The sequence below is a fragment of the Pelobates fuscus genome, chromosome 5, assembly GCF_036172605.1.
Source record: "Pelobates fuscus isolate aPelFus1 chromosome 5, aPelFus1.pri, whole genome shotgun sequence".
NCBI lineage: Eukaryota > Metazoa > Chordata > Amphibia > Anura > Pelobatidae > Pelobates > Pelobates fuscus.
In genome coordinates, this window is record NC_086321.1 from 285215217 (window position 1) to 285243119 (window position 27903).

Genomic DNA, 27903 nt, shown 5'->3' on the forward strand with positions numbered 1-27903 from the left:
GAAATTTGGTATATCATGCAATGGGCTATATGTGCCTCCAAAAAGTCTCTCTTTGTCATTTGTGCCCCCAAACATCCTGCCAGTGTCATCTCCCTGCCCCCAGCTTCTCTGTGACATGTTTCTGCCCCCTGTCTCTCCTTGCCTACTCTCTGCCCCCTGCAGCTCTGTGCCATCTTTCTACTCCCAGCATATCTGTGCTATCTTTTTGCCATAAGCAACTTGTGCAGGCACCCTGATTTCATCCACAGCACTTGCTCTTCACTCAGATGGCATCCCTTGCACTTTCTCTGCACCAAGATGCCTGGCATCCCCTGCACTTACCCCAGGACCCACATGGCATCCCCTGAAATTACCACAGGACCCACGTGGCATCTTCAGCACCTCCCTGTCTATTGTGTGGCAGCGTGCTGTCTTGCACTGTGTATGTGCACAGACATCATGTCTGTCTGCCTCTCATGCTTTCCGTTTGGTGAAGACAGAGGTTGCAGGCTACTTGTGACTTCTAACTTGCCAAGACACACAGAGAGCATGAGAGACAGACAGACAGTATGCAGGCTGTGCACATACACAGTGTACAGGCACCGCCCTGATTGTCTGTATCTGGCAAAGGTGGCTGGCTATAGCCAGCTGCAAAATTTACCAGCAATTCTGTCAGTATATTCTAAATGCTGGCACTGCCTGGATTACTGGCTGTGCTGGTAAAATACCAGCCAGATGGCAATCCAGCCAGTATGGTTAGAATCGTGGGCGTCCTGAGGGACAATTGATATTCACAGACGAAACGGTCAGACCGGGCAGGGAGGGAGTGTACGTCTAAATGGGCAGCCAGTGGGTTTGTTAGGTGCCCCAAGACTTCTGAAGGCAACTCTGACTGTGTACACATAGTTCCATACCTTATCTTATAAAACGATCAGAATAATTCTCGACTTGATAATTAAACAATAATGTTTTTGATACAATTAAAACATTTATGAATGAAAATTTTACAGAAATTAATCGTGTATAATCTATTCTCACCATGAGAATTAACAAAAATAAATATATACAATTTAAACATATATAGATAGATTTCATTTATTTTTTCCCCTAAATTAGGCTGCACCTCCAAAGACAAATGACTGCTTTAGCAATAGACACAGTAAATGGTGTAATATGAGTATATGTTGGACATGTAACAAGCGGTGTAATTATAGCAGTTTATTTATATGCTCATCAGTGTGCCAGACTTCTTTATTCAGATCAAAGATTTGATGAAATGCTCCTATTATGATTCCGAAATGCAGGAAGAATAGGACTGTTATCTGATCCTCCCCTGTGTCTGACCCTTGCTGCTGTAGCCCTTAATATCTCAATATTCAACGTTCGTATAAAAGCTGGGTAACAGAGAGAAAGTGATGGTTTCTTGAATCAAAAAAAACAGAAACAGGCAATGGGAAACAAACAAACTATTTTTACTGCCGAACAGCTTGATACCTACCAAGTAAGTGTATAGCATTTAGCAACTGAAATAAGGTTAACAAGAAGAATGTATGCTATATCCAGGTCTTTAGGCCTTTGTCTACTTTGGGGAATGTTTCATTTATTTTATTATAATCCATTTAATGTTTAATGAAGTTTCATTGTATGTACGTATGTTATAAAAGAAGCTCTTTCTAGGAATAAACTTGGTTTTTTTTGTGTGTTTTTTTAATTGTTAATACAGGATTGAGTTGATGTAATATTAATTTTGGTCTGAAGTATTTTTGTGGGCAATTGCAAACTGCATTCTGCAAATTCTCTATATCCCACAATAATTATAAACCTGGTGTGTGTAGTGTCAGTAAAATTTATTTATAAAATATTTTACCAGTTAAGATACATTAAGATTTCTCTCATTTTCAGATGTCCTGGGTCCACAAAACATTGCATTGATACATTATGTTACAATGAAATACAAAAACAATATTAATATACAATATATACTAAATTTAACATAGAACAGGTAGGAAATATATAATCAACCATGACAGGTGCATTCTGTTTTGAGGTATGTAGAGAGGTATCTCTTAAAGGACTCTAGGCTTGGGGAAGATTTGAAAGTGTGCGGGTGGTCGATACATAATTGCGGTGCTCTGTAGGAAAAAGAGCCGCTTTCTTTTTGTATTGTGGTAGACTAAATAAAGTGCTGGTACTGGATCGGAGGTTATAGGAGGTGGGAACAGCCGAGGAGAGCATTTTGCTCAGGTAGGGTGGGAGTTTCCCAGAAATGCTCTTAAACACAAGGCTGGAAAGATCAAGGGTGCGTCTGGATTTCAGCGACAGCCAGTTTAGTTCTTTTAGCATGTCACAATAGTGGGTCCTGTAATTATATTGCAGCACAAATCGGCAGAACAAGTTATACAATGTATTGAGTTTATTAATGTGGGATTGCGGTGCAGATGCATGTACTACATCCCCATAATCAATGACTGGCATCAGCATACAATCTATCTATCTTTAATATTATCTATCTATCTATCTAGCAATCAGTATCTATCTAAATATCTAACAACATCATTATCTAGCAGTATGTATCTATCTCTATCTAAATATTTAAAAATATCTCGATTTCTCTAACAGTATCTATCTATCCCTGCTGATTTTGAACGTTTGCTCACTGACAAAGAAATTATCAGTCTATAATTTTAATGGTGGGTGTATTTTAACAGTGAGAGACAAAATAACAAACAAACAAAAAAAGATCCAGAAAAACACATGTCAAATGTCAATGAGTGAAATCAGTATTTGATCCCCTACCAATCAGCAAGATTTCTGGCTCCCAGGTGTCTTTTATACAGGTAACGAGCAGAGATTAGGAGCACTCTCTTAAAGGGAGTGCTCCTAATCTCAGCTCGTTACCTGTATAAAAGACAACTGTCCACAGAAGCAATCAATCAGATTCCAAACTCTTAAAAACAAATGAGGATGGTTAACTCCTAAATATAGGGAGAGAAACTTTATTGATTCTAGACTTTACAGATTTACAGATTTCAAACTCTCTGTCACGATTCCGGGAACCAAACACGCTAACACACACACAGAAAAGGTGCAGTACCGGACCTTAGAGTGGCCGGGCTAAGCACACAAAGAATAGACAGGAGATAAGCCGAGAAAGGGGAACCAGAAGACAGAATAACGAGAAACAAGCCGAGGTCAAAGGGTAGGAGAAAGTCACAAAGTCAGATAAACAAGCCAGAGAGTACGTAACCAGAAACACAAGTTCAGTAGCAATGCAAGCAAGCAAAGACCACAACAGGGCAGGGAGGAACAGGAAAGGTAAGTATTTAAATCATAAGGTTAATTCTGATTGGATAATTTCCAATCAGAATTAACAATCACACGTGGGAGATATCTAGACCTCCCACTGTGATTGAGGCACTGTGCCTTTAACGCCGGGTCAGGTGGCTGACCCCGGCGTTTAATAAATTGGGCGGTCTCCTAGCGTGCAGCATCATGCAGCACCGTGGCTGGGAGGATGCCGCCCGCTGAGCGCATGCCAGGAAGGGGACCGCGGACGGCTGGAGGGTGAGTGCCGCGAGCGGACTGCAGCCTCCCATCGCAGCCGCCCGCGGGATCCTGACACTCTCGACCAAAGAGCTGTCCAAGGATGTCAGGGACAAGATTGTAGACCTACACAAGGCTGAAATCGGCTACAAGATGACAACAGTTGATTATTTGCAAATGGAAGACACACAAAATAACTGTCAGTCTCCCTCGGTCTGGTGCTCCATGCACAAGATCTCACCTCGTGGAGTTTCAATGATCTAGAGAACAGTGAGGAATCAGCCCAGAACTACACAGTATCTTAAGGCAATGACCCAAAACAAACAGCCAAGGCAACAAAGGAGTGGCTTGAAAAGAAGCACATTAAGGTCCTAGAGTGGCCTAGCCAGACCCATAGAAAATCTGTGCAGGGAGCTGAAGGTTCGAGTTGCCAAACGTCAGCCTCAAAACCTTAATGACTTGGAGAGGATCTGCAAAGAGGAGTGGGACAAAATCCCTCCTCAGATGTGTGCAAACCTGGTGGTCAACTACAAGAAACGTCTGACCTCTGATTGCCAACAAGGGTTTTGCCACCAAGTACTAAGTCGAAGGGGTCAAATACTTACTTCACTCATTGACATGCAAATCAATTTATAACTTCTTTGATTTTTTTTTGTTATTCTGTCTCTCACTGTTAAAATACACCTACCATTGTTAAGCATTGATTATCTTGTTTTAGTTTATTTTCTTTGTATAAATTATTAATCATATCTTGACAACTTAACTGTTTAGGCAAGCATGAGATACGAAGCAAAAGCTGTCTCCCCTACCGACCACATTTCTAAGCTTCAGCAAACCTTACATTGTTTTAAACACGTCCAACCTAGCTTGCTGAAAATTTTAGATACTTATGTTTATATTAGTCTGTTGACTTTATGTTAAATATATAAAAATAAAAGTGCTGTACTAACTGCCAAGATTTGAAATGTTGTATATACTGCCTGCAAATGCTATCGTGGCTATGCATGCTTGTTACCACTCATCGCACAAGAAAAAATAAATAAAAATAAAATAAATAAATAAAAAAACACACCTACCATTAACATTATAGACTGATCATTTCTTTGTCAGTGGGCAAACGTTCAAAATCAGCAGGGGGTCAAATACTTTTTTCCCTCACTGTATCTGTCTGTCTATCAATCAATCAATCAATCGGTATCTCTCTACCTATCTAATATATCAGTATCTATCTAAATATTTAAAAACATTGTTTTTTTTTAACAGTATCTATCACTTTCAATCTAAATATCTAATAGCATCTCTCTTTCTAGCTATATCTATCTAGCTAAATATCTAACAACATCTCTTTTTCTCTAACAGAATCTATCTATCTGTCTGTCTCTCAATCAGTATCTCTCTACCTATCTAATATATCAGTATCTATCTAAATATCTAACATCATTGTTTATCTAACAGTATCTATTGATCTATCTATCTAATCTATCTATTTGTCCATCTATTTATTTATCGGTCTTTCTATCAGCATCTATCTATCTAAGCTAGAATATGGGAAATTGATAGCTAAAGAAGGATATCATGGCACTAAAAAAGTGCAGAGATGAGCTACAAAATTGATAAAAGGAATGGAGCATTTTAGTTGCGAAGAAAGGTTTACATTTTTTTAAATCTCTTTAGTTTGGAAAAACGGCCCATCAGAGAGGGTATGATAACATTATACAAATATATTTGGGGTTAGTACAAACCATTATCTGGAAATCTATTCATAAACAGGGCTGTACATAGGACACAAGTTCATGCATTTAGGCTGGAAGAAAGGAGATTTCATCTAAGGCAAAGAAAATGTTTTTTTACAGTAAGAGCAATAAGGATATGGAATTCTCTGCCTGAAGAGGTGGTTTTATCAGAGTCCATACAGATGTTTAAACTGAAATTGGATAAATACTTGCAAAAACATAAAATACAGGGATATAATTTCTAATTAGTGGGGTAATAGCTGCTTGGTCCAAGGAGACATCTGACTGCTATTTTGGGGTCAAGAGGGAATTTTTTCCTAGTTTGTTGCAAAATTGGAAGCGCTTCAGACTAGGTTTATTGCCTTTTGGATCAACAGCAAAACATATGTGAGGAAGGCTGAACTTGATGGATGCAAGTCCCTTTTCAGCTATGTAACTATATCTATATATCTCTATTTCTCTAACAGTATGCATGAATGTATGTTTCTGTCTGTCTGTCTCTACGGAAGGTGGCAGAATATATGAATATGTTTTACATGAACTGTTCTGTTTTATCTCTCAGATGCATCACAGAACATCATCGGGGATCTGTTATAGGTCCTAATATCTTGGAAACCATCATACAAATATTTTTTCAAATAGAATGTTTTTGATTTTTCTGCAGCCTGGGTGCAGTCTTGTGTGCTTTTTTCCCCCCTTTCTCTGCCAACAAAGCTTTGCACCAAAGCAACCTGTTGAATGTAAAAATGATTTATCCCTTGAATGTGATATAAAATACATTTTATTTTCATATGTTAACAGGATTGTACCTTCTTTACAAGAAAAGAAATACTCAGGTAAGTAGAAATGGCATTACTTTAAATGAACATAACTATGCTCTAAATCTTTTTTCGTGTATGCAAATGCATTGAATATTTGAAATAATGTAGCAGGCCTCACAAATTCCCTATTTTAGGGCCCTGTACCACCGTCCCCACCACGGCCTTGATTTTATATTATTGGCAAACCCCAGACAAGCTTTATTGACAGGTTTTGCCCAATATTTTTAACAAATGTTGACTAGATTTTTAATGCTAGCTGAAATTCTCACAGCTGAACTGATAAACAGGTTGTCTGCTTAAGATAAAATCTTCGAGCCAGGCAGCCAGGTTTGCAATTTACGTCACTGAACTGCCCGTTTTATCCCAATCATTAGTATTATGCATCACAGGAACATGATGTCAGGGGGTGTTATGTAGAAGCACCGGTTTTACTCACTGATCATTCACTTTAAAAAAAAAATCTGCTCCGGGTTGCTTAATGTCAATTCTGTGCATATTTTACATCTGTTGTTTTTAAAAATTTCCATTTTCTGTCATTTTAGTTTACATTCTGTGCTATATAAATTAGTTAACTCTTGAAGTGACGTATACATTGCTCATTTGATTCCCATTGAGAACCCTGTCCATCCTTCCATACACACGGTTTGTGCATTAGTGTTTGGGACTGTATTATTTATTTCAGGAGGGACGTGTGAAATGTGTGTATTTTTTATTACTTCTATAATAATACTCAAGTTGAACATTATTATATGACTGTGACACTAGTTAGTTTGCCATATGATATTTTTAATTGGTAATAATAATATGTACGAAAGTCTGGGTATCAGTGGTGTATTTAGGATTTGTGCTGCCCTAGGCAGGACGGTGCTCGGGCACCCCCCCTAATTTTAATTTTCCCCACCCCTTCCTGACAAGGCCGCACTTTGACTGACAGACGCACACTCAATGATAGATGCATACACTCATTGACAGACACACACTCTCATATACACTCACAAACAATGACATACACACACTCACTGACAGATGCACGCACTGGCACTGACAAACAATGACATACACACACTCACTGACAGATGCACGCACAGACAGACAGATGCACGCACAGACAGACAGATGCACGCACAGACAGACAGATGCACGCACAGACAGACAGATGCACGCACTCACTGACCGACACTCACGCACTCACTGACCGACACTCACGCACTCACTGACCGACTGTCAGGATCGGGACAGGGATCCAACACGCAGAGTACACACAGTAGCCAGATACGTATACCGGACCTTAGAATGGCCGGACTAACGTAAGTAGTACAGTAAAGAATGGTCAAAGACAAGCCGAGGTCGAGGGTAACAGAAGACAGGTAAGCGAGAGACAAGCCGAATCAAGGGTAACAGAGATAAGCAGAGTAAGGTAAACAAGCCGGGTCAAAACCAAAAGGGATAATAGAATACACAAGCACTGAGTGACTAGAACAAGCTAGAACCACGACAGGGCAATGAGCTAATGAAAGAAGCTCTGTTAAATACCCTGTTCAGAGCAGTAACCACGCCTCCGAGGCTTCCTGATTGGTCCTGCAGCAATTGAGTGACAGGTCGTTCCGGAGGAGTGTCCTGATGACAACTTCCTGCCTAGATGCTGTAAAAGGCAGTCACTCCCTCGCGGCCGGCCTTGCATGACCGGATAGACCGTGGGGAAGGGAGCCATCAGGCCGTCTGGATGGAGGAACAGCTAAGTCTCTACCTCTTTCGGAGGTAGAGACCACAGGTACCCTGACAGTACCCCCCCTCTCAGATACGCCCACCGGGCGGAATACACCAGGGCGAGAAGGGCATCGAGAGTGAAACGCCCTGCGGAGACGGGGAGCATGCACCTCCTCCTGAGGTACCCAACTTCTCTCCTCAGGACCATAATCCTTCCAATCGACCAGATATTGCAGTTTCCCCCGGGAGATTCGAGAATCAACGATGGAATCGACCTCATACTCCTCCTGACCCTCCACCTGAACTGAGCGGGGAGGGGCGATCGTGGAGGAGAACCTGTTACATATTAATGGTTTTAGCAAGGAAACATGAAATGAATTAGGAATGCGTAAGGCATTAGGCAACGCTAAACGATACGCAACTGGGTTAATTTGAGACAGTACCCTGTAAGGTCCAATATATCGAGGAGCAAACTTCATGGACGGCACTTTTAACCGAATGTTTCTAGTACTTAACCATACTCTATCGCCTGGAACAAACACCGGTGCTGCCCTTCTACGTTTGTCAGCGTGTTTTTTAACCAGCGTAGAATTGTGCAGAAGGATTTGTCGAGTTTGATCCCACAACTCTCTTAAATTGGCAACATGAACATCCACCGACGGTATCCCTTGAGAAGAAGACTCCGAAGGAAGGATGGAAGGATGAAAGCCATAATTCAAGAAAAAAGGGCTAGAATGCGTAGAATCACAAATGAGATTGTTATGTGCAAACTCCGCCCAAGGAATCAAACTGACCCAATCGTCCTGGTGTTCTGAAACGAAACAACGTAAATATTGTTCAACTTTTTGGTTAGTGCGTTCAGCAGCTCCTTTGGACTGAGGATGATAGGCAGAGGAGAAATTCAATTTGATGCCTAGTTGGGAGCAGAATGATCTCCAAAAACGGGAAACAAATTGGGAGCCTCTGTCAGAGACAATCTGGGAAGGTATCCCATGCAAACGGAAAATCTCCCTGGCGAATATCTCCGCTAATTCGGGCGAAGATGGGAGTTTAGGTAAGGGAATGAAGTGAGCCATTTTAGTAAATCTGTCTACCACAGTGAGGATGACAGTCTGCTTTTTAGAGATAGGCAAATCAACAATGAAGTCCATTGCCAGGCAGGACCAAGGCTTTTCAGGAACCTCTAAAGGGTGTAGAAATCCGCATGGAAGCGAATGGGGTAGCTTGGTCTTGGTACAAACTTCACATGCCCCGATGAATTCTTTAATATCCTTGCGTAAGTCAGGCCACCAAAAATCTTTAGAGACCAGCGCATAAGTCTTGCGGATGCCAGGATGCCCAGCCACCTTACTGTTATGGAGACAGCGTAGCACCTCCAGTTGGAGAGCGGCAGGAACGAAGTGTCGATCCCCAGGGGTCTGATTTAGGTGCCAAATGCTGAAACTTCATGATCTCAGAAAGCAATGGAGAGTGAATCCTGAGATTCGTGTTCGCGATGATATTCCCCTTAGGAACTATGGCGGACAGAAGTGGTTCAGTTATAGAGGATGGTTCATATTGACGAGACAATGCATCGGCTTTAGAGTTCTTAGAACCAGGTCTATACGTAAGTACATAATTAAAGTGAGTGAGGAACAAGGCCCAGCGAGCCTGCCTGGCGGACAAGCGCTTCGCCTCCCCAATATAAGACAAGTTCTTATGATCCGTTAGAATAGTAACAGGGTGTAGTGTCCCTTCCAGTAAATGTCTCCACTCCTTTAAAGCCTTAATGACCGCTAACAATTCCCTCTCCCCGATGTCATATCTGCTCTCAGGCCCATAAAATTTTTTAGAGAAGAAACCACAAGGGTGTAACGGTTTATCCACCCCTAACCTTTGAGACAGAACAGCCCCAACTCCTGTCTCAGAAGCATCGACCTCGAGCAAGAAAGGCAGAGTCGTATCAGGATGAACTAGAATGGGAGCTGAGGCAAAAAGTTCCTTGAGAGTCTTAAAAGCACCAATAGCTTCCTCAGACCAGAACTTAGTATCAGCCCCTTGTTTGGTCATATTGGTAATAGGCGCAATGATAGAGGAGTAACCCTTAATGAAGCGCCTATAGTAGTTGGAAAACCCAATAAACCTTTGGATAGCCTTGAGTCCTTTGGGCAAAGGCCAGTCTAAAATAGATTGAAGTTTACCAGGATCCATTTTAAAACCTTCCCCAGAAATCACGTACCCCAGGAAGTCTACCTGAGCCTGATCAAAACTGCACTTCTCCAATTTGCAGTATAGACCATGTTGCAGAAGTTTGTGTAACACCTTTCTGACCTGTCTATGGTGAGTCTCAATCTCCTTAGAGTGTATTAGTATGTCGTCCAGGTAAACAATAACACAATCCTGCTGAAACTCCCTAAGTACCTCATTAATAAAATCTTGAAATACTGCAGGAGCATTGCATAGTCCAAATGGCATAACAGTGTATTCATAATGGCCATACCGGGTATTGAATGCCGTCATCCACTCGTGACCTTGCTGGATTCTCACCAAATTGTAAGCCCCTCTGAGATCTAACTTGGTGAAGATTTTGGAGCCCTTAAGACGATCAAATAACTCGGTAATCAGTGGGATAGGATAGGCATTTCTGACAGTTATTTTATTCAAGCCTCGGTAATCAATACAAGGTCTCAGCGTGCCATCCTTTTTCTTAATGAAAAAGAACCCAGCCCCGGCCGGAGAAGAAGACCTCCTAATGAATCCCTTTTCTAAATTCTCCCGAATATACTCCTCTAGAACCAAGTTTTCCTGAACAGACAAGGGATATACATGACCCCTCGGAGGCATAGTCCTGGGTAGAAGCTTAATTTTACAATCAAATGACCTGTGGGGCGGTAAAGAATCGGCATTCTTCTTGTCAAATACTGCCTTTAAGTCCAGGTAAAGGTCTGGTATCTGTCCTTCTGTGGACTGAGTAGGATTCTCCGGTATGTTAATGTTAGCTAATGGAGAAACCTTGCCTAAACACCTCTCCTGGCAGCCCTGGCCCCAGGAGAGTATCTCCCCTAACTCCCAATCGATAATAGGGTTATGTTTATTCAACCATGGGTACCCCAGAACTATGGGAACGGAAGGGGACGAAATCAGCAAAAGAGATAAATTCTCCACGTGTAGGATACCAACATTTAAATTAATGGGTACGGTCTCACGAAAGATAACAGGATCTAGTAGTGGTCTACCATCTATGGCCTCAACGGCCAAGGGTGTCTCCCTTAGCTGGGATGGGAAATTATTTTTAATAGCAAAGGCTTGGTCTATAAAATTCTCAGCAGCACCGGAATCTATCAAAGCCATAGCCCTGACTACTTCCTTCTCCCAAATTAAGGAAACTGGTAGCAGAAGCCTGTGATCTTTATAATTAGGAGTAGAGGACAAAATAGAAACACCCAAGGCCTGTCCTCTAGAGAGACTTAGGTGCGAGCGTTTCCCGGACGGTTAGAACAGTTCGAGAGCAAATGCCCTTTGGCTCCACAATACATACACAGACCCTCTCTTCTCCTGTACTGTCTTTCCTCCTCAGAGAGGCGGGTATACCCTATCTGCATAGGTTCAGGAAGCAAAGATACTGTGGAGTCAGGACTTGGAAAAGCGGGGGCTAACCTAAAAGAAGGTCTCCGATTCCTCTCTCGAGTGTTCTGTCTCTCTCTTAAACGTTCATCTATCCGAGAGATGAACGAAATTAAGTCCTCTAAATTCTCAGGGAGTTCTCTAGTAGCAACCTCATCAAGGATTACATCAGATAGGCCATTCAAAAATACATCCATATATGCCTGCTCATTCCACTTGACTTCTGACGCCAGAGACCTGAACTCTAGTGCATAATCCACAAGTGTTCGGTTCTCCTGTCTCAGGCGCAACAGTAATCTGGCTGCATTCACCTTTCTACCTGGAGGGTCAAATGTTCTTCTAAAAGCAGCTACAAATGCATTATAGTTATACACCAATGGGTTTTCGTTTTCCCATAATGGGTTGGCCCATCTCAGAGCCTTCTCAATAAGTAGGGTGATAATAAATCCTACCTTAGCCCTATCTGTAGGATAGGAGCGAGGTTGCAATTCAAAGTGGATACTAATTTGATTTAAAAAACCACGACACTTCTCAGGAGCCCCGCCATAGCGTACTGGGGGGGTAATGCGAGAAGAAGCACCCACTGTGGCTACCTCTAGACCTGAACCGACAGGAGAAATAGGGGTATTATGTATCTCCTCTGGTGGGTTATTGGCACGAGATAAAAGTGCCTGTAGCGCAAGCGCCATCTGATCCATTCTATGATCCATGGCTTCAAACCTAGGATCAGGAGAAGCAAGCTGACTGTTTGTACTTGCAGGATCCATTGGCCCTGTCGTAATGTCAGGATCGGGACAGGGATCCAACACGCAGAGTACAAACAGTAGCCAGATACGTATACCGGACCTTAGAATGGCCGGACTAACGTAAGTAGTACAGTAAAGAATGGTCAAAGACAAGCCGAGGTCGAGGGTAACAGAAGACAGGTAAGCTAGAGACAAGCCGAATCAAGGGTAACAGAGATAAGCAGAGTAAGGTAAACAAGCCGGGTCAAAACCAAAAGGGATAATAGAATACACAAGCACTGAGTGACTAGAACAAGCTAGAACCACGACAGGGCAATGAGCTAATGAAAGAAGCTCTGTTAAATACCCTGTTCAGAGCAGTAACCACGCCTCCGAGGCTTCCTGATTGGTCCTGCAGCAATTGAGTGACAGGTCGTTCCGGAGGAGTGTCCTGATGACAACTTCCTGCCTAGATGCTGTAAAAGGCAGTCACTCCCTCGCGGCCGGCCTTGCATGACCGGATAGACCGTGGGGAAGGGAGCCATCAGGCCGTCTGGATGGAGGAACAGCTAAGTCTCTACCTCTTTCGGAGGTAGAGACCACAGGTACCCTGACACCGACACTCACACATTCACTGACCGACACTCACACATTCACTGACCGACACTCACACATTCACTGACCGACACTCACACATTCACTGACCGACACTCACACATTCACTGACACACACTCACACATTCACTGACACACACTCACACACTCACACACTCACACACTCACACACTCACTTAGACACACACATTCACTTAGACACACACACTTACAGAAACACAGTCCCGGGCAGGCAGGGGGCTGAGTAGGTGGCGAGGGAGCTTTAATGTCCCTGCTCAGGTCCCTGGCGCGCCGCTTAGTCATGCCGGGAGTCGGAGTGACGTCATATTCCAGCTCCCGGCTTCATTAAGCTGAGCAGGAGGAGCTCAGATGAGCATGCTCCCTCGCTGCCTGCTGCCCGCCTTGGGGGGGCTCAAAAGTGGCCAGGCAGCCAGCTCTTGAGCCCCCCAGGACACGAGGCAAACAAGGGATCTGCCTGGCCAGTTGGGGGCGTTTTGCCGCCCCCTGCAAAGTGACGCCCAAGGCAGATCCCTTGTTTGCCTCGTGTAAGATACGTCCCTGGTGGGTATATACGCATCTGTAGGAACATTTTTCTATATATTTTGCGAATGCTCCGACCAACACATGACCTTTGAGATATATATATATATCCCTAACATTATATGTAAGGAATGTTCAGAATTCCTTCATGCTTGCTCCCCCATGATGCAAAAGGCATACATTACAAATGCCAGGAGGCAAGTGTGAATTGTCAAGAATTTAAAGTTTTTGCATTTCAAATCTGTGGGCTGAAATAGCTGAATTGGAAAAAAAATGGCTAGAATTTATAGAACTATTTAAATGTAACTTTACTACTTTTAGACTTAAAACCACTGAGTTTCTACTTATCAACTAGTAGCTTCATTAAAGTTATATGACATAATTTGCCTTTGATTGCCATCAAAGCTAACTTGGGGTGAAGAGGTACCTCTATTATTTAAAATATGCAAGTGACCTGTTTATGAGTTGGATACCAATTGATCAAAATTCACTTGATGAGTTACCTGCCTGTCACTGAATTTGTTTATCGCATCAGGTACTCAGAAATGTTCTTCTACCCTCATAACCCACATAAATAATGCAATGTCAGAACATTTTTCACCTCTGTTATAATAACAATTTTGATCATACAAGGGATTTTAGTTTGTGTACATATACGTCTAAAAAAGGTTATTTACAGATACATCTCAAGATCTATTTTTAAACTACTAGTAAATTCCGTTTTGGTGTCCCCTCAGGGGGTACAATTATTATATTTTTCTGTCTGGCGTAACTACAAGCATAGCTTCTAGTTCGGCTATTTTAAACTTAAATTTGTTATTCAGGTTGAATTCTTACTTTTGTGAATAACCCTGTTGGGATTTCCTAGAGACAAAAATGACATAACTAATAGCACCAGATGGCAATGCATCTTGTCCCACTCGTTATAAGACCTGTTCCTTGAGCACTTGGTCATAGCAATCCATTTACACTGAGACATTGCTGGCTGCTTGAGTAAGTGTGACATGCAATAAATTAAGAGATGTTAAAAGGTGACATATTAGTGAATATGACCAAACCCCTCGGTTCTCTGCGTAACCAGAAAGAACTCCTTAAGTATGGCTGCATCTCTTAACATAACATTCTTTTTCTTTTTTCAAATATTGTTAACCTTAACATTGCATCTTACCAACATTTTTTTATATCTTTCTCTTTCAAATACAAATGTTGATTCTATCAACTATCAAAAGAGATATCAACAAATATGTTGATCCATTGCAATGTATGCCTTGGGGCAATATTTTTGGATAACCCTTTCAAATGATTTCATATTTTAGGATAAACCTTTAAAATATATATTTTTTTCAAAATATTGAAAGAAAAAAAAGATCATAAGAAAATATCAACATATGAAAATAATATTATTTTAAAAATTCATCCAAAAACAAAAATATTAAATAGCTGCCTCCATTTTAGTTCTTCTCTCCTTTATTGCTATTTCCTGTGTGATCCAAAAAATCCAAATCGTACTTGCACTCATTAAAAACAAAAGGTGCAGGTATCTGGGTCACCTCTAAAGACCCTAAATCACAAAATACAAATCCACCAAATGATACCGCACTCAAGAAAGAAAGTGTATATGAATGTACATTTATTGCCACAACTTAATAAAATTGGAAATAGTATTCATCTATCCCGTGTAAAGACACCAAAGGTATGATGATAGTATTATTCAGTGATTTGCCCACCACTATAAAAGTATAGAGACAGAGTATTAAACACTTGATGTCAGATCATCAAAAAATGATGGCCGGGGTATGGGCATCCTTGGAGGGTCCCTCTGGGTCAGTTGGATAGAGGCAGGTAAATCCAGGGCTGCGCGCTTGGGAGTTAATGCCTTTAAATGGCCCTGGTGTAACAAACAGAATAATCTGTTATAAAAGCTGACGTTCCCGCCATTCATCCGATGCGGAACGTCATGATGTCATCATGATGACGTAGGCATGTGTAAGGTGGCTGGGAGTTTACAAATCAGGTATAAATCTATAGCGTCCAACAGCTCCACTAGTCAGTAGTGGACAAAATAAGTCATTACAACATATTTAAATCTAAGTAAAAGGAGTAGTACTATTTGTTCAATGACTGCAAAGTGCATTTGTTACTTCAAACACCCAATGTACATATTTCAGACCACATATATAAATGAATGCAAAAGTATAGAGAAACTCCACGAATACACTGTTAAGAGAATATCAAAAATTATAATACATAGTACTGACTGACTGACTGGGAAAAATAGAAAAAATTATAAAAAAGAAGAAACAATAAAGTAAACAGATGGGAAAAGTGAAAAATCTATTGTTCTCGTAACATATATTTAACTCTAAGAATGTATATACAAGATTTCTAATGGACCAAAATGAAATACATTAATATATACTAATTATCAAAAAGGTATATTTATTGCTTACCCATGCAGTATTTCATATAAGTGTACATTCTGGTGTGGTATGACGTTGAAGATGTTCAAGTAGCGGACCAGAAGTTGGTCATATCCGTGGTGTGCCAAAGAACTGAACAAGTGGAGCAGACCAATATTGGTCATTTGGTTGTGAACTGCAGAAGGGATATTATAAACAAATTGTCAAAATATAATACTGAGGTTATTAAAATTCTATGGTCATGGGGGGCGGGGCCGGACCGCCATGCATAGAGGTTGCATACAAGCGAGCTCCTGCAGATAAATAACATTAATTAATATGCTCAAAAAGCAAATAATTTACCCTTCTGCAGTTTGGAAACAACGGTCCTGCGGGCAAAGAGGCGCTAGTGCTGAGGCCACTCTGAAAAACAAGCGTTTTTCGACTCCTGAGAGGGCACATCAGCAAAGCTGCACCTACCCGGGCGGTGAGTGAGGTGGACGGCCGCCACCTTGCTATCCTACCCTGTGGTTTCCCCTTGGAACTCTGACTACTTGTCACACTTTCTTTATTAATTGCATGCCTAATCCTACAACTACCACCCACTAAACTAACAAAAATGTGCAAGTACCCCGAATACCCCAATGTTATAAGCAATGAAAATTAGCGTGAGGAATGCCTTTGGGGTACCCCACGCTTGTTGTTATGTCTTTGCACTGCAAAAAAAAAAAATTTTTTTTACAAAAGGTCTATGGTCATAGGTATAAACAATGTTATTCTGTCGTCCTGTCTAAGAGAACCCCTTCCACATGAAATTCATAGGAAATGTTTTAAATCGTAGTCTTCATTGAGACCCATAGGGTATAGGGTCTCAAGAGTACTTGCACTCATTCAAAACAAAAGGTGCAGGTATCTGGGTCACCTCTAAAGACCCTAAATCACAAAATACAAATCCACCAAATGATACCGCACTCAAGAAAGAAAGTGTATATGAATGTACATTTATTGCCACAACTTAATAAAATTGGAAATAGTATTAATCTATCCCGTGTAGATTCTCTTGCATGAGGAGTCGCTGCCTGTGACCACCCCTTCTGAATGGAGGGACCCCATCTGTAACGGAGCTCCGTGTACTCCGACTGAGTACCCTCCGTTGATGGATGCTCCTAGCGCACTCAGAGGACTCCAAGCACTGCAGACGACACCACAACCACCGCAGGCTCCACAACCGCCGTAGCTTAACTGGAGCCGTGCCGTCTTCCTTCCACCCTGGATCGGCTTCTGTCCTCCAGGACCGTGTGGGGAAGACCTCTCCTCCAGGAGAGCGTATCCGGAACAAGCTCTTACAAGAGCTAAGTGATTAAGAGCTCAGGGGAATATGCAGCGCATAGCAATCCCCAGTGTGATATAGCAGTTCCCTCCAATAACGAGACAAGGCTACGTATTGAGGGTCAGAAGAGGTCTGAGGACTGGAACACCCAGCCTGCTTTTTATTAGGATAAGGTACACACAGGACACTCCCAGGGGGAGGATGAAATTAACCAATAACAGCATAGTACAGCCCACAGGTTCCCTCCCCTCAGATAAACAGTTAAACCAATTATTACATACAATAAAAATACAGTTTTTACACACACACTGTAACTTTAAAACCATACATTCAATTTCAATAAAAGTCGGTCGGTCAATTTCATGCGAAAAAACGACTAAGTCCCATTTCGAACGGGACTTAGTCTCTGGAGCTGCAAGCTCCGTATGGGAGAAGGTAAGGGTCAGCGGTGTTCGGCAAAATGTGTAGCCGATTTCAGTTCCACAGAATCTTTAGCATACACCGCTGACCGCATTCGAGGAAACCAAGATGGCCGCCGCCACGTGCAATTGACCGGCAGTAACCTCACAGCCTGGGAGGTAAATTGCCTGCACACTTTAGCTTCTGGGTGGTCCGCCTGTGTGGTACTTGGTTCAGTAAGCCCTATTTACTGAACCAAGTGGGGGAAAGCCAGGAACAAGTTATTTTACCGGTCTGGGGACATAGTCTTAAAGGGGCATTGTTCAGCAAAGTCACAATATGTCCCCAGACGTTCTTAAAGGGCCATACACACCCAATAAATGTTAATAAGTTTTCAGGGGCACAATCTTCCAGGGGCCATAGTCATGAGGCAGGAGGCTGGCAAACATGCTTCTCCACAATCCAGGGAAGCAGGGCAATTTCTCATTTAAAGGGCCAGTTACAAATAGCGATTTGTAACACATCTCCCCTTTGGGGGGAAGACTAACCAGGCACCTGACCTTCTGTCGGTCAGTGCCTCCGTTAGTCGATCCACCAACCCACAATAAACAGATGTCCGAGTAGTCCCCCCACAACATCAAAGTACAGGAACAGCCCACCCACAACACACAGTCACTGCACCTGGGTATTTGGCTGTGGTAATGAGGCCACATGCCGAGGGTACTTGAAGGGCAGAGGCCAACTGCACTCTGCCCAGATGCCAGCTCTTCTGCTGGGGTAGCCTGCAGGACATCAGGCTCTGGACCAGGGACAAAGGTAGGGCAGAGGCCGACTGCACTCTGCCCAGCTGCCAGCTCTTCTGCTGGGGTAGCCTGCAGGACATCAGGCTCTGGACCAGGGAAAAAGGTAGGGCAGAGGCCGACTGCACTCTGCCCAGCTGCCAGCTCTTCTGCTGGGGTAGCCTGCAGGACATCAGGCTCTGGACCAGGGAAAAAGGTAGGGCAGAGGCCGACTGCACTCTGCCCAGCTGCCAGCTCTTCTGCTGGGGTAGCCTGCAGGACATCAGGCTCTGGACCAGGGACAAAGGTAGGGCAGAGGCCGACTGCACTCTGCCCAGCTGCCAGCTCTTCGGCTGGGGTAGCCTGCGGGACATCCGGCTCTGGACCAGGGACAAAGGTAGGGCAGAGGCCGACTGCACTCTGCCCAGCTGCCAGCTCGTCTGCTGGGATGCTTGGGACATAGTCCGGCTCAGTAGCCAAGGGAACATGGACGTCAGTAGGGGTTAACATTGCCTCTGTTAACTCTGGTGCCACGCTAGGAGTTACCTGGGGAGGGGAATTTGTACTTACCCCCTCCTCTGGGTGTCCCGGTGAGGGTAGTTGGGGATCTGGAAAGGCTGTCCAGCATCCCTGTAGGTCAGGCACAGAGACCACGGTCCCATCTGCGCCGTCTGGGGGATTGGTGTCTCCCCTTGTTAGGGTAAGCTGCCGCTGGGGAGAGGGGGTGCTGTGCTCCTTTCCCGGAAACACAGGCTGCCGCTGGAGAGGGAGACCGCCTGTCTCCACTCCCGTAACATTGTCCTGTTGCTGTAGAGAGGGACCAACTGTCTCTGCTCTCTGTAGGACACACTGCTGCTGGGGGGGAAGGTCGGCACCTTCGGCCCCCTGGGGTACACACTGCCGCTGGAGAGGGAGACCGCCTGTCTCCACTCCCTTACCATTGTCCTGTTGCTGTAGAGAGGGACCAACTGTCTCTGCTCTCTGTAGGACACACTGCTGCTGGGGGGGAAGGACGGCACCTTCGGCCCCCTGGGGTACACACTGCCGCTGGAGAGGGAGACCGCCTGTCTCCACTCCCTTACCATTGTCCTGTTGCTGTAGAGAGGGACCAACTGTCTCTGCTCTCTGTAGGACACACTGCTGCTGGGGGGGAAGGACGGCACCTTCAGCTCCCTGACACTCACTCTGGGGTTGGGGATCTTCCCAGTAAACCTCTACGATATCCTTCCAGCTGAAGGGCTCTAGACCTGGTTCTGCTTGTCGGGTAGGTTGGGGCTGCACGGAGCTGAGCAGGTGTAGGTAGTCTTGCTCCAGCTCCCACTCCCTTGTTACCAGGTGGGTCATGTCTTCTCTCACCTCGCGTTCGTCAGCCCAGACATACATGCCCATCCGGTAGTCGTAGATGTCCCAAAACCTAGACTCCTCCGTGCTGCCGAAATCAAGATCCTCCTCCATGGCATCCTGAAGTAGACCAGGACCATCATAATCATCCCCCTCCGGTAGGTCGTGCTCGGCCGTCCAGGGAGTAAGTCGAATGGTATGCCACCAGAGGGCCTGGTATGCGTTGTCTAGCCCGATCTCTCGCCATACCAGGGTCTCCAGTCTTGCCACCCACTCATCTAGGGGCTGCTCCCCCAATAGACATATTCGCATTGCCACACGCTTCTGTAGCCGCTGCTCATCACTGGGGAGGCCCTCACCTCGCCGCCACTGGGCATCTTCCAGGGCATCATACCAGAGTTCCCTTCTGGCTGCATCCCTGTAATCTGCGGCCTCCTTCTCTTCCTCATCATGGAACGCTGTCCGCAAACCAGCTGATTCCATCCTGTTGTAGCCAGGGGCGCTGCCCAATGGCTAGCGTTGCCCTCAATTGTAACTCCAAACGTTACCAGTGTCTCTGAGCTGCTTCTCCTCGCACTAGGACGCCATCCCACCGCTGCCACCAATTGTTACGGACCGTTTCAGCATACAAGAGGATAAAACCCAGTTTAGGCGATAATCCCCTTTCCTCAGAAAGGCACAGCTACTGCAGAACATCAGAACTCACGAACTGGATATAGGTGAATAAGGTAGCACTCCAGCTGGAACCTCACAAATAGCTGCTAGCAGATGAATAGGAAAAGCAGACATCAGCTTACACTCCTAGCAGTCAAATCTCCAACAGCATACAGTGAATCCCCCCAAGAACGAGACAAGGCTCCGTGTTGAAGGTCAAGCAGTGGTCTGAGGTGCTGGGCACCCAGCCTGGTTTTTATTACATGAGTACACATACAGGCCACACCCAGGGGGAGGCATAAAATAACCAATAACATAGATGTTACCTCCCACACATCCCCTCCCCTTAGTGTGACACTTAATCCCATTATGTGTACAGTTCAAAATATACTTTTACACAACTTTCATAACTTTAAAACCATACATCACATTCACATAAAAATACATATCCACAATCAATCCATTCAGGGGAACAACATATTAAAAAATGGCATGAATCCGACCAGGGGTTAAAAAGTTACTAAAAGTATCTTTTGTTCCTTCTGGCTCAAACAGTAAAAGTAAAACATCCCCACAATGCATCCTGGCTTCCTCCCTTCTGCCCTGGAGATAATTGGAGAGGAAATCTAATTATCCAGGACTAGAGGCAGACTCCATTAACCACATGGTTGCAAAACAACATAAAACTCTTTAAAATACATAAAGTCACTTTTTATACATTAAACACAGACATTTAACATATCCCCAGATAGCTCAGGTCTGCGTGCACATTATTAGGTGAATGGCACGCAGACCACACAAATACAGTTTAATTGCCATGGAGCCAAAGTCTTTCCCATAGTCTTTCATTATATGAATAGGCTCCAGGGCATAGCTATCTGGGGGTATCACTGCTCACACAGGGCAAGTACCGAATGGCCCCACTGTATTTAAAGGGCCAGAATGAGTGACATGCACTCTGTTAGGGCCGAATACTGTTTGTAAAGGGCCCAATCTCCCAGGGCCATAGTCCAAAGGCAGCAGGCGGGCAACCAGGCTTCTCCAGTTCTCAGTGGCGAGGTTGGTTTCGTCACACCATCTATTACCTGATATCTAAGTTGATTAATATTATGACCGCATTATTTAAAATGCTGTGGTACCGGTGCCAAACAGTTCCCTGTCTGCAGGGCCACCGTTCGGCTATGCATACCTTCACCGCTCTGGTGGTCTCACCCACATAGAGAAGTCCACATGGGCATTTCAGAAAAAAATAAATGGTCGGAATTACACGTGTAATAATCATCAATACGTTATTTTTTTACCAGTATGTGGGTGCATAAAATATTCCCCCTTGATAACACTGTTACAGCTTGAACAGCCTAGGCATGGGAAAGTACCCTTTTTGGGTTGTTCTGAGAAGATTTTAACTTTTCTTTTTGAGCTCCCTATGTCAGATTTTACTAAGATATCTCTTAGATTCCTTGTTCTCTTGTAGGAAAAGAGGGGAATATTATTAAATTCCATGGGTAAATCCATATCTCCTTGAAAAATATTCCTATGTTACATGGGTAAATATTCCTATGGGTACATAATTAGACCTATTGGACAATTGTGCCAAAATTTATTTGATGTAATATGATCTATCCATAATGACTAGCGCTCCCCCTTATCCGCTGGTTTTATGACAATTGTCTTATCTGTTTCTAAATTATTTATTATGGCCCATTCATCCTTTGTAAAGTTAGTTTTTTTTTATATTGTCTCTTTAAATGGCCCTTTCTACGTCTCAATTTTTTTATGTCCCTTTTAACCAAATTGGTAAAAATTTCTTCCGACTGGTTGGTGACCATAGGTGTGAATGTGCTCTTTGGCTTCAAACCTGTGGATAGGGGTATGGTCATTGTTGGCCATTCAGTTGGTGTATTGTCAGGAGACTGCCGTTGTATGGGACTGCTCTGTTCTCCATTGTCTCTAGAAGCTGTAAAGAAAAAGGTTTTTAATTTAAGTGTACGGAAGAAACCATATAAAGATACATCAAATCCTTTTCTTCCTTACTTAGGTTTTTTGCCAGTAGGATAGTTTTTATTTACACTTAACGCTAGCCTTTTACCTGAGCCCTATGGTGTTTTCTATGATGTTGCCCACTAAAGCTCTGTGTGTTCTTACGGGTTGAATTCATCGGACAGAATTTGGATCCGAATGCAGATTTCACCGGACTGAATTTGGCGCCTCATTATGGTGAAACCAAACAGTCATATGAGATTTTCTATCACCCATGAATCGTAAGGAATTCTGATATGACATGGGCCAATTGAAATGAAGTACTGTCTATATATATTTACCTCTCCCACTCCATTTTACCCTGTTGTGGTTCTAGTAGCCGAAGAGCGCGTTCCTTGGGTATCATTTTCTGGTATTTAATATTGATTTGTTAAACATTTCTCCTGATCTCTGTACTCTTTTGACCTTGGCTAGTTAAATCGTATATATGTATCTCTGCTGTCCTTGACCCCAGCTATTCTCTCTGATACTTTCCACCAATAGTCCGGCCACTTTAAGGACCAGTACATGGAAAGTCTATTTGTTGTTACTTAGGTCTGTATGTTTAGGCTTCTACCTGGTCCACAGCTTACAATCCACCCAAGTTGACACAAACCAACACTTTGCAAGGTCTCTTATGGAATTATATCCAGTACTGGATGTCATCCCCTGTCTTACTGATATTGAATTGTGTTATTATTATTTGCAAAGTGCCAACAAATTCAGCAGAGCTGTACCATGGAATAGAGACAGTGATGTACAGTCATACCAGTATTAGAAGAATGGAAGACCAATGGTGTATATCATTCTTTCATTATAATAATGTGCTTTGTAAAGGCATTTTTGTTGTGGTTTGTAAACCAAGGATTATATGAAATTGTATACTCTGTCAATGCAACACATGGTGGATTTGGCTGAAAGATGACCCCATGTTACGAGAGGCCAGTCTTCGGTCACGAACCTTTTATTGTAATGCAAGACAATATGCTAACATGTAAATATGCAGTCACAGACTGATGTAATGAGTGCTTAGACATGGTACGGTATACATCAACAAAACATCAACACGCATGGCGTTTCAAAACAATATAATTCCTTTTCTCATATAGTTATTAAGTTGCATCTATTTTGTGTTTTTTTTTTTTAATTCTTTATTTTTTGCTTAATCCACATGCATGCTACAAATACTTTAAGCAACTGATGAAAAAACATAAGTAAATTGCAGGTCCGAGATAATATACATCACAGTCAAAGACATGCGTAATGAGGATTTTATATTTTAGGAACAAGACAGAAATAGACTATTATTTAAAGGACCACTATAGGCACCCAGAGCACTTCAGCTCAATGAAGTGGTCTGGGTGCCAGGTCCATCTAGGGTAAACCCTGCAGCTGTAAACATAGCAGTTTCAGAGACACTGCTATGTTTACAATATGGTTAATCCAGCCTCTAGTGGCTGTCTCATTGACAGCCGCTAGAGGTGCTTCTCACTGTGAAAATCACAGTGGGAAGACGTTGACGTCCATATGAAAGCATTGAGAAATGCTTTCCTATGGACTGATTGAATGCGCGCGCGGCTCTATTCGGCGGATGACGTCGGAAGAGGAAGGAGAGTCCCCAGCGCCAAGGGAGCCCAGCGCTGGAGAAAGGTAAGCATTTAACCCCTTCCTCCCCCTTCAGCCCGGCGGGAGTGGGATCCTGAGGGGGGGAGCCTAAAGACCCTATAAAGCCAGAAAAACAAGTATTTTTTACTCGCACTATAGTGGTCCTTTAACTAAGTCTTCCAGGGCTGGAGTGAGGAACATCCAATACAATCAAGAGGGGTCTAATGCACTTAGGAAGAGGCACCCCCTTCAATACAGTTGCACAGACATGTTTTGGCATAAGCGGGTAGGGGGTAATTACAAGCTGTGGTATAGGACAGGGCAGGGCCGCATTAACATAGGGGCTGATTGAGCTGCAGCTCCAGGCCCAGGGAACAGGCCCATTGATTATAATTTTTTTTTTATATACATAGTTACATAGTTACATAGTTACATAGTTAGATAGCTGAAAAGAGACTTGCGTCCATCAAGTTCAGCCTTCCTCACACCTGATTTTTGCTGTTGATCCAAAAGAGAAAAAAAAACAAAAACAAAAAACCCCCCAGTTTGAAGCACAATTTTGCAACAAGCTAGGACAAAAAATTCCTTATTGACCCCAGAATGGCAGTCAGATTTATCCTTGAATCAAGCAGTTATTACCCTACATTGAAAGATTATATCCTTGAATATTCTGTCTTTGCAAGTATGCATCTAGTAGCTGTTTGAACATCTGTATGGACTCTGATAAAACCACTTCTTCAGGCAGAGAATTCCACATCCTGATTGTTCTTACAGTAAAAAAACCTTTCCTTTGCCTTAGACGAAATCTTCTTTCTTCCAGTCTAAACGCATGGCCACGTGTCCTATGTAAAGTCCGGTTTGTGAATAGATTTCCACACAATGGTTTGTATTGGCCCCGAATATATTTGTATAATGTTATCATCCCCTCTCAGGCGACGTTTTTCTAAACTAAATAGGTTTAAATTTGTTAACCTTTCTTCATAGCTGATATGTTCCATTCCTTTTATTAATTTTGTAGCCCGCCTCTGCACTTTTTCTAGTGCCATGATATCCTTCTTTAGAACAGGTGCCCAAAATTGCACAGCATATTCAATATGTGGTCTTACCAGTGATTTATAGAGAGGCAAAATGATATTCTCGTCCCGAGAATGAATGCCCTTTTTCATGCATGGCAATACCTTACTGGCCTTGGCCACTGCTGATTGACATTGCACATTGTTGCATAGTTTGTTGTCTATAACAATTCCCAAGTCCTTTTCGTGTGTTGTTATCCCTAATTCGCTTCCATTAAGGGTATACGTTGCTTGTGTATTCTTTACGCCGAAGTGCATAACTTTGCATTTTTCAACATTAAATTTCATCTGCCATTTGAGTGCCCAGTCCTCCAGTCTATCTAAATCCTTCTGCAGCAAAGTAATATCTTGCTCACATTGTATTATTTTACAAAGTTTTGTGTCATCTGCAAACACTGAAACATGACTTTCAATGCTGTCTTCAAGATCATTTATAAAAATGTTAAATAGAAGGGGTCCCAGAACAGACCCCTGAGGGACACCACTTGCCACCTCTGTCCAGCTTGAAAATTTACCATTAACGACAACTCTTTGTATTCTGTTTTTAAGCCAATGTTCTACCCAAGAACAAGCATTTTCATCGAGACCGATTTCCTTGAGTTTGAACACTAATCTTTTGTGTGGAACTGTATCAAATGCCTTGGCAAAATCCAAATAGATCACATCCACTGCAAAACCCTGATCTATACTTCTACTTACTTCTTCGTAGAACGCAATCAAGTTAGTTTGACATGACCTGTGCTTCATAAAACCGTGCTGATTTTTGCTGATAACCATATTCTTCTCAAGGAATTCTTGAATATTATCCCTTAATAACCTTTCAAATATTTTACCAGCCACAGAAGTTAAGCTCACAGGTCTATAATTTCCAGGCAAGGATTTTGAACCCTTTTTGAATATAGGAACCACATCTGCCTTCCTCCAATCCTCCGGAACACTTCCTGAAAGAAAAGAATCTTGAAAGATTAAAAACAGAGGTTCACTTATTTCTACACTTAGTTCCTTAAGTACACGTGGATGGATACCGTCAGGCCCTGGAGCTTTGTTTATATTAACTTTCTTTAGTTGCTGCAGCACATTGTCTTGAGTTAACCAATTACAATTATTCTGCAAGTTTTTAGTAGCAATCATTTGCACATCTATTGCCATGGGTTCTTCTTTAATATATACGGAGGAGAAATAGTTATTTAGAATTCCTGCCTTTTCTTGGTCTTCATTAACTAACACCCCTGTTTCAGTTTTAAGTGTACCTATACTTTCATTTTTGGGTTTTTTGGAATTTATGTACTTAAAAAATGCTTTGGGGTTGGTTTTGCTCTCTTTAGCTATCATTTTTTCATTTTGAAGTTTAGCAAGTTTAATTGCCTTTTTGCACGCATTATTTGCTTTCTTATATCTTTTATAAGATGCATCTGATTTGTCTGATTTAAATGCTTTAAATGCCCTTTTCTTATTTTTAATCTCTTGTTTTACTTCTCTACTAAGCCACATTGGTTTTAATTTGTTTCTTTTATACTTATTTCCCAATGGTACATACTGAGAAATGTACCTTTCTAATATTTGTTGGAAGATGATCCATTTATCCTCAGTGTTCTTTTCACTAAAGAGTTTATGCCAGTCAATATATTGTAAAGCTTCCCTTATCTTATTGAAATTGGCCTTTTTAAAATTATATGTTTTAGTATACCCCATGTGCTTTTGTTTTTTTGAGTTTATTTCAAAGGACACTATATTGTGATCACTATTTCCCAAGTGCTCACCTACTTGAATGTTGGTCAAAAGATCAACGTTGTTTGTTAAAACCAGGTCCAGACAAGCGTCCATTCTACAATATATGTATTTTTTTTTTTACACACTACTCTTAGGTTTGCCACCTGGCTGGTATTTATTTGAGGATGCCTGGCCGGTGCCGATATTGCAGTAATACCAGCAATACAAATGCCGGTATTTTTCTCAGTATAAACAGAGATTACTCTGCAATACCATCACCGATCCATAGGGATTGCTGTGTGTGTGGAGAGAGGCAGGGATAGGAAGTTACAGCATATACCTGCATTTCTCTACTCACTGATCTATGGGGGAGCAGCTACACAGCACAGAGAGAGCACACAGCAGCTCTCAGCCTGTAGAGACAGCCTACAGCTCAGGAAAGTGAGGGATGGGGTAGAGGCTGCAGGGAGACATGGGGATCCTGAGACACTAGGGGACACTGTGAGACATGGGGACACAGAGAGACCCCTGGGGACGCTGAGACACTTGGGGGACACTTGGAGACACGGGGACACAGATCGACATGGGGACACAGACACACATGGGACACTTGGGGACACTGAGACATGGGGACACAGACACTTGGGGGTGCTGGGAGACATGGGGACACAGACACTTGGGTACACATACACACATGGGGACACTGAGACATGGGGAAACAGACACACTTGGTGATGTTACAGTGACCGGGCCTTTGTCCTCTGGGGCTGTCTGTGCAGATCTCGGCACCATGTCTGTCGAGGCCCCTTCGCCGTGTCCGGGAAGAAGTCGGAGAAGGAAGATCAGTCCTCTCCCAGTGCCATATTGGCCCATGCGGCCTGTTGGGCTCAGTGGTGAAGATCTCCAATAGCTCTGCTAGGGAGACCCTTGTCAGCTTTTGCGTTTTTGGATTTGTGGCCCACGGTACCCTATTAGTGTAAGTAAGGGTGTTCTGGCCCAGATTTTGCAGAAATATCGCTCGTTTTAGGTATCAGGAGCAGGAGCTATAAGAAGTGAGACTGCTCTGGTCTTCAGGATACTGACAACTAATAAAGATGGCTTTCGAAAGTCACTGTAGATCCCAATCGGGTGGGACAGGTTGATGGATAAATTATCTATATATTGGTGGCTTTATCCCAGACAGATATCTTTTCTCTTTACATGACCAATCTTCCTACCCCTTTTTAAACTTTTTCACCAAATTATTGTTATAGTTTAAAAGCCTTGTGAACTTCTGCACTACGGTTCTCTTCTCTAAAGAAAGTAATGTTGGTTTTCTTGTTTATTTT

The 27903-nt window shown here is 42.9% G+C and overlaps 1 protein-coding gene across 1 annotated transcript in view; it reads left to right on the forward strand.

Annotated features, from left to right (window-relative positions):
• Nucleotides 1-1371: 1371 nt before the first annotated feature.
• The window catches only part of CIB3 (calcium and integrin binding family member 3), a 43348-nt gene continuing 16816 nt past the window's right edge, over nucleotides 1372-27903 (forward strand). The window contains exons 1-2 of the mRNA XM_063457304.1: nucleotides 1372-1480; nucleotides 6057-6091. Of these exons, the coding sequence (XP_063313374.1) occupies nucleotides 1430-1480; nucleotides 6057-6091 (86 nt within the window). The 5' untranslated portion in view covers nucleotides 1372-1429. The remainder of the gene's footprint in view (nucleotides 1481-6056; nucleotides 6092-27903) is intronic.